Source organism: Labrus bergylta, chromosome 10 (assembly GCF_963930695.1).
Source record: "Labrus bergylta chromosome 10, fLabBer1.1, whole genome shotgun sequence".
Classification (NCBI taxonomy): domain Eukaryota; kingdom Metazoa; phylum Chordata; class Actinopteri; order Labriformes; family Labridae; genus Labrus; species Labrus bergylta.
The window spans coordinates 938,957-951,743 of NC_089204.1; the positions used below are offsets into that span (position 1 = coordinate 938,957).

The following is a 12,787-nucleotide window of genomic DNA, read 5'->3' on the forward strand; positions in this document are numbered from 1 at the left end:
TGTCAGTGAGGATTAACAAGACCAACTGACTGTCTCTTTTTCCAAGTATCTCCTGTTCAGTAAGTACTAATGTACCGATCCGGCTCAAGTTTATCGAAGATGTTCAACTGCATGTTCTGTCTAGTGGAATCATTTCAAGGATTTAAAGAGTCATAGAAAATGCACTGAAAACAAACGCTACTTTCTGCAGTTTACTTCATGAAGTTTGCCTTGTTTTGTGTTGTATCATGAATATGCGTTTTATATATTTTGGTTTGTATTCTATTTTTTAGCAGAGGATGTCTCCTAAATGCACCCCACATGACCTCTGCACATCCATAGATGCAATGACGCTCAGATGGGTTTGTGATCATAAAGCTGGAGAGGACTTCAGTCCACTGACTGTTATCAGGGGGCAAGGCTCGGCAATGAAACATGTCAAACACATAAGTACATGTGAGAGGTCTGGACAGCGGGGCAGGAGAAGAATAAAGGCAAATGACAGGGAGCGTCACCGGATGCAGAACCTGAATTCCGCTTTGGATGTGCTGAGAAGCATTCTACCGTCACTGCCCGAAGACGTAAAGTTGACCAAGATCGAAACTCTGCGCTTCGCCCACAACTACATCTGGGCTCTAACTGAGACTTTGCGCATGGCTGACCACCGTGGACTGACGCCGGCGGACTTCAGCAGCCAATGTGTTTCACCTGCGGAGTCGGACCTTACCTCACCTGTAGAGTCTGCTTATGTCTCATCAGACTTTGAAATATCAGCTCATGAAATGAACTGTAAGATTTTAGGAAGAGACCAGTCCTGTGTTATGCCTGTAACCTTTTATTTCAAGTCATTCTGTGGTTAAAATGATCCAAACAAAAAGTTGGAACAGGTTAACTCTGCTTTAACCAACCACACATCACGGGTCACAGCACTTACTGGGTTGAGAACTGGCAGGTTTGTGCAACATTTTATTCTACTTTCCGTTTGTTTTTCATCTTTTTCAGCACTTAACCTAGTTATAAAGATGAAAAACTGAATTTATTCAAAACGTAAAAGATTAAGTATTCTACTTAACAAAGTGAGACAAAACTGGCAATGGAGGAAATCTGTTTGGGAATGTGATTTGATGACCATGTAGATAAATCAGTTTCATTAAAACACCATGAAGCCATATCAATGATTCAGGCAGCTAATTCAAGCTTAAATATTCATAGGTAACAAGTTTTAAAATATTTTAACTGCATTCAGTGCTTATTTATTAAAAACGTGGAGATCTTTTTTTCTGTATTAAGAAGTAATCTGTGTTTGTTTTCCATCATTACAAAGAACAAAGTGAACATGTAAAAATAACATAACCACATTTGCTGTTTGGGGGGAAGGGATGTCATCTTATAGTATTCTTTTTCATTTGAAAAGATGATATTCATGACAGTCCTACCTAGAAGTGACTGCGCTGAAACAGAATGCGAAAGAAGACCACTTTCTATTTAGGAGTAGCAAAAGCTAAAGGTTGCAATGTCTTGGATTATGTCTTGGTCCTTTATTGGTGTGCAGTCCGAGGCTGAGCTTAGCGATCACTCTACTTGGGGAAGACCGTGACCACGTCGTAGCCCTCAGGCGGAGTCATTCTCTCCCGTGCATGCTTCTCACAGTAAATCTGCTCCTCCACAAAGAAATGTCCCTTCTGTTTCAAATTGATGTCGCAGTCCGTACAGGTGTAGCACTCTGGGTGACGGAACTTGTCCCTCAGCTTCACCACCATCCCCCTGAAGCACAGATAGAAACATCAAACAGACTGATGATAGTTCTGCTTCATGACATGGATTATATATCATATATATTATCATAATAATCAGGATCTATTGTAAACACCTTGTAAAAGGTTAGAGCAATACAACAATGAAAAAAGTGTTTGGACATCTAAACACATTGAAACAATTATTTTTTTTAACATCAGGAAAATGTGATGCTCATTTCATTTTCTGAACCTGACAGCAGGGATTGTATCCCATGACGACATTATAGGTTCATTAATAATCGCACGCACATACACTAGTGAGATTTAAAAAACTGCCATAGGCAGTACATCTTCTATCTTTTCTGATCTTGTCCTATACATCCTGCTTTATTTTGTCTATTCTATCTAACATGCACCTCGCTGTCAAAACTTTCCATGGAAAATGTAAAAAACAAAACTATTTCAGCAGGTATCAGACCTTCTGTTCATTGCCTGATACCTTCTTGATGATCTTATTAGTTTTAGTAGGTCATACAGAGGCATCAGTATTCACTTATTAACTATTAACAGCTCATTTCAAAGCAGCTACAAATGGTCAACAAGCAACAAAACAACAAACAATAAGAACCAAATGTAATAAAGTTTTCTCCATGCCATTAAAAGAGGAAGCGGTGAGAGGTTTTGATTGTCAATTAAGATAACTGCACAGCCATTTCACTTTTGGAACCATCCTAACCGGCTCAAACTGATGGCTTTTTTCTTGCCACCATATCTCTGCTAAATGTTGTTAAGTGCTGTGCTCATGATGGATTAATGTTGGCTCTTTGTAACATAACAATGAGTACGCTCTTTTAACTGCCTTTTGTTAAGTGTCTCCAGATAACATCTGTTATGATTTGGCACTTTACAAATAAGGATTGCTTGATTAGAAATGATGCACTACGCAAGTGTGGCCATGTTGTAGGCTACAAAGTGTAAAAATGTTTCAAACAGCATTCTAAAGCTCCCGTTGTGGGGTATGTCTACTAGTGGGGAGGGTTTTGTTTAGTCAGTCATAATATGAAAATAATTATTGAGCGCTTCTTAATTGTAAGTATTTTACATAATTGTGAGTATAGGGTTCCTCTCTAGACTTGATATGAGAAGTATGCAGCTAGCTGAAAAACATCTAACCTCGTAACTTGAATCTGAAAACTCAAATGAACTTATTAAAGTACAAAAATGTGCAGAATACGGTTTTATAGGAAATTCATTAGATAAAGTAGATTTTCAGGCTACAAAAGGACAAGACAACATAGCAGTAAATAAAGCCTCAAGGTGGAGACAAATCCCCCCAAAGCATCTGTGAGCCTTTGTGTTATATCAACATCTTTTGTAACAGTGTGGAAGGTAATAGTGAGGAATCATGAAATACTTACACAATTCCAGATCCACATTTGTCACAGGTAGGTAGCTTGTCTATGTTTCCCACAGATGATCCAATCTTTGTAGAAGGGGCTTTCACACTCCTAAACCCTGATGGTTTGTCAGAGTCACCTACAACCGTCAGACACAAGCACAGAAATGAACCAAGTTTCCACTGCACAATCGTTCCTCAATGGGACCTTTGGAGGAACTCCAAACTAATCCTGTGTATTCAAAAAATCAATTGCAACAGGGTCTAGCTTTTATTTTTATACATTACAAATCAATATAAGATTATTAGTCTTTGATAAATTCCAGATCTTTCACCAAGTTATTTACTTACCAGTTGTTAGTTTGGACATGTCCCTACCAACCCGAATCAATTAATGCCCATGAGGAACTTAAGTGCATTGACACCAAGGGGAACATAGTCCAAATTAAGAGCCTTAAAAAGATCCCTGCTCAGAGGATGACTGTTTCCCATATACAGGAACTTGCCTAGAAGAACATCTAAGTAAATCAATAAGTAGCTCTAGGGATTGACATTTCCAGGTGCTTTAGGTGGAATGGTGGCTTATCATAATACATCTTTTGATCTTTCACTGATTCTACACACACTTAAAGCAATTCTTTAGTTTAATAAATGACTGTCAGGAAATCTAAAAAAGTAGACAACTATGATATCAAATTAAAATCGAAAAATATGTTTTTGCCCCCAGGGCTTACAAGAGAAAAACCATTGAATAGAAAGCTGCAAATGAGTACCTGTCTCGAGAATCTCCTGAAGAACTTTAAAAGAAGCTGACTGTCGAGGAGGCTCGTCAGACTCTTGGTTCTCCTGCAGCATCTTGTAAACCTCCGATTCTTCGGCGACAAGTGAATGCTTGGCTGTTTGTGATGCATCTGATGGAGCCCTGAAAACCAAGTGTGTACATTTCAATCTGTCAGCAGGAGTAACATGCTGCAAAAAACATCAAAACATACTGAAGAGACAAACAGCAAACAGCTGAGGTGCATCCAAAATATCTTAAATTACATCCATGCTTCCCTTTGTGTCCTTGTCCCTCCCAACAGGAATGCATGGAGAGAAACAAGGATGAATGCAAGGAGGCTAGAAAAAGGAACATGTGTTTTAATTGGGACATTGTGATGACACTCTTCTGCAGTTGTGAAGTTTTAGGAGAGTCCAATCAGCTGCAGGGTCTGATCAATCAGCTGCAGGGTCTGATCAATCAGCTGCAGGGTCTGATCAATCAGCTGCAGGCATGTATTTTTCTGTGTGTGGGCAGGCAATAGGAGACAGTGAGATTCTGAATAGACATTCATCCACCTGTTGTCCCACTAGTTACTGGGGCTGTAAAGTAGCAGAGAGGTTTTGTTTAGTTAGCAGAAAAGATATCTATCAATCATTAAAACTTGAGCCACACATTTGTTTGATTCAGTGAGGCGAAAGCCAATCAGCGTTTAGATTCCCTGACATCCTAAAACGCACCAGAAATTAGTGAACCGACCTCAATTCAACCAACAAACATTTGAAAAGTTGTTTTCTTCTCCTCTTGATGACAGACCTGACTAAGCTTGACTTTTTACAAATCTGCATCATGACTTTGTTATTTTGGCAAAATGACATTGAAATAGGTTGATTTTTAGGCTCATACTGCTGAGGTGAGCCAGAGTGATGTTACAGTATATCTTACATTCAGACTATCGTGGGCTACTCCGGGATGTTATTGACAAAGTACGGACATGAAAGGAAGTCTTGCTTAGAAGTCGTTTAATGCTAACCTTTGGCTTCCGAATTATGAAGAAATTCACCTTGATTGCCAGAGGCGTATACAGTATCGTCTATCAGATGATGATAGAGGATGACTGCTGAAGGGTTCCAAGATTGGCAGAAAATAAACAAACAGCGCAAGACCTGATATGTGAGGAAACATATCATACATCTCATATTTAAATGCTTATTTAAAGTCAACAGTCTATTATATATTATAAATATTATAAAGCAAAAGAAGTCTTAAACCTGAGATTTAGTCTCAATTTGAAAGGGGATGAAGGATTGTCATTTAAGGCTTAACCTACTTGGGGTTGGGCTCGTGAGCTGTGACCAAGGTTTTAGCTTCATCCAAAGCTGAGTTGAAGTTTTGGATGTTCTCTGAAGAGTAGAGACCAGAGGGGTTGTTGTACTGGTTAGTGACAACATTGGAGCTGAAAGCAGCAAATGGCAGAGCACTCCTGTTGTGGGTCGATCCTATGGGTTTCACCTCCTGCAAAAATGAAAAGAAAAGCTTATTGTGAAAAACCAAGCAAAGAATGAAAATAAACAATACAAAAGAAAAGAAATGTATTATTGTCTGAAACATGCAGTAGTGCAAGTGTATTCAAGAGTGTTCACAACTTTGAAACATAGGGATCAAAGTTTGAAGCAGCTGTTTTCAACTGGTTCATGAAAATGACTGAAAAGAGAAAAACCTTTATAGTGTTTCAAATGTTTTCAATAATGTTGCAACTGCAAACTTTAAACATGAAAATTTGAAAACATATCTGAACATAAAACCCATGACGGGCTTATTTGATATTCAACTGCTGCTTCCAATTTGACTTCAAGTAACTGATAATTTAGAAAGGTAATGTGTGGTGTCATGGATTCTAATTATAGCCAACAGTCTTCAAACACATCATGACACTGGCATGCTGTCAAAGTGGGCACACAAAAACCACCAAATGTAGCTTGTGCTTCCAAGAGAGAACACAAAAATGCCTACAAATATAGCTCATGCTTCAAGTATCTGATATTTAAAGTGCAGAATGCTCCATAGTCTCTTCAAGCAAGTTAACATACACCAAGATACAAACAATAACATGAACAATGTCATTACTGCTTGAAAAGCACAAAGCAATGTTTTAAAATAATAAAGAGTGAAATGACATCAAAGTGGCTGAGGCAAAACAAGAAACACAGAACTGTGTGTGAGAAAAATGCAACATCTGTGACCTCTTTAAACGGACACACCACACTGTTTCCTACATGAATTCATACTTTGGTCTCAACTCAGAGGGCAGGAAGTGAGGCTTGCATCAGAGCTTGGCTGATAAACTACCATCTCCTAGGAAACCTCCTGTTAGGAAGTAAACAATGACTTCATCTTTGGCAGTATGTAGGAAGAAAAGAAAGAAAGAAAAAAGAAAAAAGTCTTTGTGCAGAGGAAAAGGAATGATCAGGCTTCCAGAAACTGTATGCTTACTTTGTAATAATTAAATATAGATTAGAGAGTTAGGACAGTAATTGTAAAAGTTTGGGGTTTGATATCAGGACAGCAGGCACATACCTGTGGCTGGGATGCAAGATTCATCTTATACGGATGTGACCTCCCTTCCTCAGATGAAAGTGGTGACCACAATTTAGTCTCTGACCTGCATAGTAAGGAATAACAAGAAACTTAACACACACATATATTAGAACTGTTGTTTCTTTCTGGGTGAGTATTGCTTTATTACAACAGAGCAGAGTCAAGTACAATCTTGGTCTTGGCTTACTTTATAGTTTACCCCACCCTGCCTTTATTTGTTCTGACCTGCCTCTTTAGTAAATTCCATTATAAACATCACTGCCACATGAAATCTTCTGCTACCATAAAGTTACATAACCTAGACTCAGAAACAGGCTACCCACACACGTCTCACAATTAAAGTTGTCAGGATAACATGGCTAGCCCTTGAAAAAGCATAAACATAACACCACTCCCTGGACACTTGGACTGAGATGTCTCATGTTGCTCAGTATTTTCAGGCCTGGAACATCCTACCTGTCAATGGACAGCACCATCTCCTCTATGCACCCCTTGATCTTGTTTTGGGCTTCCAAGTGAGTCATGTTCTCTGTTGGTTCTCCATCAATTGCCAAGATCATGTCTCCCATACACAGATTGGCTTGGGCAGCTTTACTCCCAGGGGTGACCTGCATCAAAAGAAATAAAAATGCATTTGAGCTAAAGTTATTTGGGCTGGCAGTGGCTAAAGAGAGAGCATTCATAAGATCCTTAATATTGACTTTCCTTAAGGAATTCACTGTATAATCAATCATCACCCCAAGGCTGGTGATTGTTTTTTTTAATGTGTGGTTAAATAAAACAATGAATGAATGAATGTATGTGGACATAGGGTATAGGTTCAATGCTTTCTAAATCAAAAGGCAAGAAAATAAATATTTGAGGATAGTCAATAATGTGAAAAAACATCAACAGGTATAACACATTCGATTTTAAAACTTCATAACATTCATATCAGCTTTACTTTTATAAATCATAATGCAACAAATAACTATAACCATAAACATGTGGAAACTATACCTTTAATTTACCTGTACATATCCTTACAGTCTGTAAGCAGACTTTCTTATTAGAGCATTAAGTCCAGAGTGTTGTTTGACTGTGTCCTAAGGACTTTACACACCTTTCATTATTTACACTAAAGACATCCAGGCAGATCCACTAGAAAAGTCAGGGCGGACACAATCACGTTTCTATGGGTGGAGTAGACAGACTACTGTCTACATGTCTAATAGAGGACCAAGGTCCACTCAGGCAAAGTGACCTACACAGGGAAGAGTCCAATTTAATTAGCCTATTTTAGGAGTAGAACATTATACGTTTAATGCCTAATAGCATTTTGTGTATTAATACCGTTCACGTGAAAAGTATCCAACAAGCTGAAATATTTAACTTCAGACTTTCCGCCTGTCTAGGCAATTAATTTCATGGTGGAACAAATAAATAATCCATGAAACCCCTGTTTAGAAACGAAGATACTGGTATGCCTATGTTAAGGGTCTGGGGTCTGAGTCACCCTACTTCAAGAAACTGGAAGTAAAAAAAGAACCCGACAGTAAGAGCATACCAACGACAATAACTAACATTAGCTACATTTGGTAAGTATAGTAATAGGCTTATCAGTTTACCCTTAGTAAAGGAATGTCAACTTGATGCTCAAACTAGATGACGTTATCGTGGCCTACATCAGATACCTCGTCCTCAGAAGTTCAGAGGAAACTACGAGGGGTGTTTCGTCGGTACATGCTCAGGTAGCTTAAGGTTACACAATAATGATACAATGTTACGTTAGCAGCACCGTAAAACTTACCCGGGAAATAGTCAGCGGCTGTTCGAAGTCCTTTCCCCCAACCAGCCGGAATCCCCAGGGTCCAGGACCCTCTATCACTACCCTAATAGGCATAACGTTAATGTTAAAGTGGCGAAGTCGTCTGAAGTGTTTGAAGATAGGCTATGTCTCCAGCAGCTCACTTCCTACAGCAACTGACACGTACAATGATCTATAGGCAGACGACTAGCCTGAATACCAGCTAGGAAGCATTAAAAGAGGGCTGGACCCTCAGGTTACAGTTAGACCACATTCGTAGTTTCCACGCTGGTAAGTGAGAGTACAAAGATCGTGTATTGAAAAGTGGCTCACTCAGTAATATGTTGTGGGGCTGACGAAAAGCTTGGTGGTTATACCTGTGCGCCAAGTAGGCTAATCATATGGCCAACCTATTTCTGTGCCCGCTTTTTTATAGAGCAAAAAGCAGAATAGTGAAGTGATAGCCTATTACAAAAAAGATACTGATAATGATATTGATCTTTAATGGAAATTGTTGACAATATGAGAAAGCTATATGATAATATCGGATTTAGTTTTAGGAAACTAAGAAAATGTCAAATTCAAGTTCTATTTTCCAATTATTTTAATCCTGACATCAATATGTTATAGATAGGCCTAGGTGAAAATATGATGCACAGCATTTACCCAGAGCAACATTAGAACTCCAACTCTATGGAAATCACTAACAGGCATGAACATTGTTTTCAAACTTAAAGCATAGGGCTATTTCTGTAGGCACATAGGCTACTTTCGAAAAGGCTACTTTAAAAGTAGAACAGAGTGATACCTCCTAACATTATGCTCCTCTCACATGAGTTTCAATGTTTGTTATAGCTTACCATTTATGGTAGAGCTACTTTTCAGGATGTGGAATGTGCCGCTCCCAAAACCTGAGTCCCTGCCAGAGGATCGCTGCTGAAAGTGGAGAGAAAGTGCTTCAGGCAAACTAACAGATAGAAACATGTCCACAATTTAAGAAAATACATGCAACCTTAAGAGACTTTCGGGCAAAAAAGTTAAGTCGTAGAACCGGAAATGATTAAAACAGAAGTAGGCCTATCATCAGCCATGCTCATTTTTTTGCTTTGGCACTTAAACTATTTCATTACAATTTATGTAAACTCCCTGACAGAACGGAAGTAACCCTCTCAATTATCTTGCTCATCTCTCCATCTCTCTTTAGAAAACCTTTTAGGCCTTTATCAAAAATGTTTTGCCCCCCAAAAGATATTCAGATAACTGCAGTTATGACTTTAATATAGGCCTATATAGACCATCATCTTTATATTTACCTCAAATGTTGTAATCTGCTATCTATTCTAAATCATACATGAACATTTCATTTAAAGCCTTGTGAGTGTCTAGGCATACATTACTGCATCCACACATCCTCTTTTTTTTTCTTCCTCAAATCCCTTAGCCCAGCCATACAGTATAGAGGACATACTTTTGCTTAAAGATACATAGTTACAGCCAAAAATGTCAAATTATTTCAGTCTCAGTCAGACTGCCAAATCACCACACCCTGATGTCAAATTCATTGAGCTCTGAATGGTTGTATGTTAAAAAGAAGGGATCTAATCTGTTGGAAATTGAAAAGAACAAGCGCTAATTGGTTGTAAATCTCAAAAGGAAAAGCTCTAATTGGTTGTTTATAAAATAAATAAGCTCTGATTAGTTGTTTATTTAATTTTTTTTAGAACTAATCAGAGCTCTTCTGTGATTATAAACAACCAATCAGAGCTTGTCTCTGTTTATAATCAACCAACTAGAACCCTTCAATTTCATATTTGACCGATCAGAACTCTTTCTTTTAAATAGGGAAGAGCTCTTATTGTTTTTTTCAAAAAACGTAGAATACCTCTGCTTGACTGTATGTATAAAAAGAGCCTTGATGGTTTAACATGTGAAGAAAAGGCTCTGATTGGTTGTTTAAAAAAAAGAACAGATCTGAAGAAAGAGCTGTTATTGGTTGATTTGATGGGTTGTTTGTTAAATGGAAGCGCTCTGATTTGTTGACTATTAAATAAAATAACTCTTATTGGTCGAAAATGTAATAGGAGAGCTCTAATTGGTTTAATATTTGATAGAAATCTCTGATTAGTTGTAATCTTAAAAAAGAGCTATGATTGGTTGCAAATTTAAAGGAAAAAAGAGCTGTGATTGGTTGTAAATGAACTGTAAGAGCTCTTATTAGTTGTATATTTAAATAGCTCCTAATGGTTGTATATTAAAAGAAAGAGCTCTCATTGGTTAAATATTCAATGAAAGACCCATGATGCATTCAGGTGCTGATTTGGTGGTCCAAGTTTCTGAGTTGGGAAGTCGTTCTTCCGACTTCATTGTGTTCATGTGATTTTAGTTCGGCAAGTCGTAATGTTGTAACAACAGCAAAAAACAGCGTTGATGCAACGAAGAAGAACAGTGAAATGTTACTGTTAAAACTTATATTTGAACAATACCTGAATTAATTAAAAGTATGTAAACATCACCGAAACATATTTTGCCCCCTATTTGATGACAATTCTGACGTCAAGTCGGGAAGTCGGGTACCTAATTAGTTTCCAAATTGTTGTTCCGACTTGAGCAGGTGTTCATGTGCATGTTCGAGGAAACTTGTTTTTCCGATGTGTCCGACACCATATGAATGCAGCATTAGATGTTTAAATAATATAAGTATTCTGATTTGTTTGGCTATTTTCTATTTTGAGCTCAGATTGGTTGTATATTTTTAAGAAAGACCTCTGATTGGTTGTACATCCAAAAATAAGAGCTCTTATTGGTTTTATATTAAAATAAATCTATAAAATAACTATGATTGGTTGAATATTAAAAAGATAAGATCCCAGATTTTTTGTTATAATAAAATAAAGTTCTTATTGGTTGAATATTTGAAAAAGAGCTCTAAATGGTTGCATAAGTTTTAAAGAAAAGAAAGAGCTGTTATTGGTTGTAAATTATTTGTAAGAGCTCTCATTGGTTGTGTTTTAAAAGAAAGACCTCTGATTGATGAAATATTCAAAGAAAGACCTCTATTTGGTTGTTTAAATAATAGAAGAGTTCTGATTGGCTGATTCATTTTTTTGGGACTCTGTAGTAGGAGTTATTTGGAGTGATGAATTATGCTTCAGTATCTGGCAGCCTGAAGGATGAAACTGGATGGATGTCAGAAACACACGGAGTGTTCTGGGCCTGTTTTTAAGTTTTGTGCCAAGCCCCTTTGTTCAAATGGATGATCTTAATGCTACAGGACAAACACAATTTAACCGTTTAGGTGCATAAAACTTTGTAGCTACATACAAGAAGTTCATTGGATGAATGTAAAGGATGGACTTGACTGTTAGACACAGTTCAATAACACACCCCATGTTACAGTCATGTTTTTTTTTGCATCCGTTTCAACCAATAAAGCTACCTGAAACATATACAAGAAGTTAACAACGGCAGTGTAGCCCTCAGCTTTTTTAGCCCAAGTGGTTCCTCTGTAATAGATTGTTTAAGGTTATTGAAGATGGTCCCCAAAACACTCATCTTAACAAAGTCTTAGTAAAAGAGCAAGTCCAGTAAAAGAGAGGAGGCCTGTTCACTGATCTTTTTAGGGGCCCTGAGTCAAGGTCCGCTTAGTTAGTCACATGATTTCTCATCCGATACATCCCAAATCTATTAAATTATATCCTTCCACGTTTTCTATACTTGCATGTATCTTTATCTATCTTGCTGGGAAGATATAGGACACAAAGAAGAGACTATAGTGAAATAACAGCACAGCCAACATATGCTGAAGCGCTACAGTCTTCAGTGCAGAGAGGAAGAAACATTTTATTGAATACTTTCTTTCTTTTTATCTTATTTAAAATGAATTGTAAGTAAGTGTACACAAGGTGCACATTTAATAACTGCATCATACCCCTCAGAAGGTAGAAGGTTGTGACTGTCTGATTGAGATCAAAATACATCATTACATGGATGCCAAAAGAAAAACAGCTAATATGAATTTTGCAGTCAAAAAGTTAGTTTTTAAAACTAAGTATCTCTGCGCATCAACCTTTTTACTGCTAAAGAACAAGCTCTGATCTGAAAACTAGGAAGGTCTTGTCAGCTAGGTGGCACCCTCTGTTGATTGCAAGCTGAAAATCTGGGGCGGGATTTTCACGAAAATCCAAGCTTAAAAGAGATCTGACGCTTCAGCGTGGCCACAGAGCCCGGGCATCCACGACTACTGCTTTGCCTATTTTCTCTGGTCATCTGCTAAACGCAACATGTGCTACAAAGAAATCTCTGGCATTCATGGGAACAGGAAAAGGCACATCTGTCATAGACAACAAAACCTTAACAACTTGACCTCTGCTGAAGAAAGCCTCTTCTACCCACCCTTCATTTACTTTTGGCCTCTGGAACTGTCAATCTGCTGTGAATAAAACTGAATTCATCCAAGCACTTGCAAAAATGTCAGACATTCAGGCACTTGCCCTTACTGAAATCTGGATCCGCCCAGAAAATACAGTCACACC

At 37.9% G+C, this 12,787-nt stretch overlaps 1 protein-coding gene across 1 annotated transcript; it reads right to left on the minus strand.

The window, feature by feature from the left end:
* Positions 1–798: 798 nt before the first annotated feature.
* On the minus strand, positions 799–8,551 carry pdlim1 (PDZ and LIM domain 1 (elfin)). The gene is made up of 7 exons (XM_020646142.3): positions 8,259–8,551; positions 6,926–7,077; positions 6,449–6,533; positions 5,202–5,386; positions 3,885–4,033; positions 3,134–3,251; positions 799–1,743 (listed from the first exon to the last, which is right to left on the minus strand). Exons 1-7 carry the CDS (start codon positions 8,349–8,351, stop codon positions 1,557–1,559), a joined length of 969 nt encoding a protein of 322 aa, XP_020501798.1. The 5' UTR covers positions 8,352–8,551; the 3' UTR covers positions 799–1,556.
* Between the last annotated feature and the right edge of the window lie 4,236 nt (positions 8,552–12,787).

What these genes read in the sequence shown, in the direction of transcription:
- pdlim1 (XM_020646142.3), bottom strand. Translation starts at nt 8,351, where the DNA reads ATGCCTATTAGGGTAGTGATAGAGGGTCCTGGACCCTGGGGATTCCGG. An exon ending in ATGGTGCTGTCCATTGACAG is followed by an intron (nt 6,534 to 6,925) that starts GTAGGATGTTCC and finishes CTTACTATGCAG; the next exon opens with GTCAGAGACTAAATTGTGGT. An exon ending in TCAGGAGATTCTCGAGACAG is followed by an intron (nt 3,252 to 3,884) that starts GTACTCATTTGC and finishes TGACGGTTGTAG; the next exon opens with GTGACTCTGACAAACCATCA.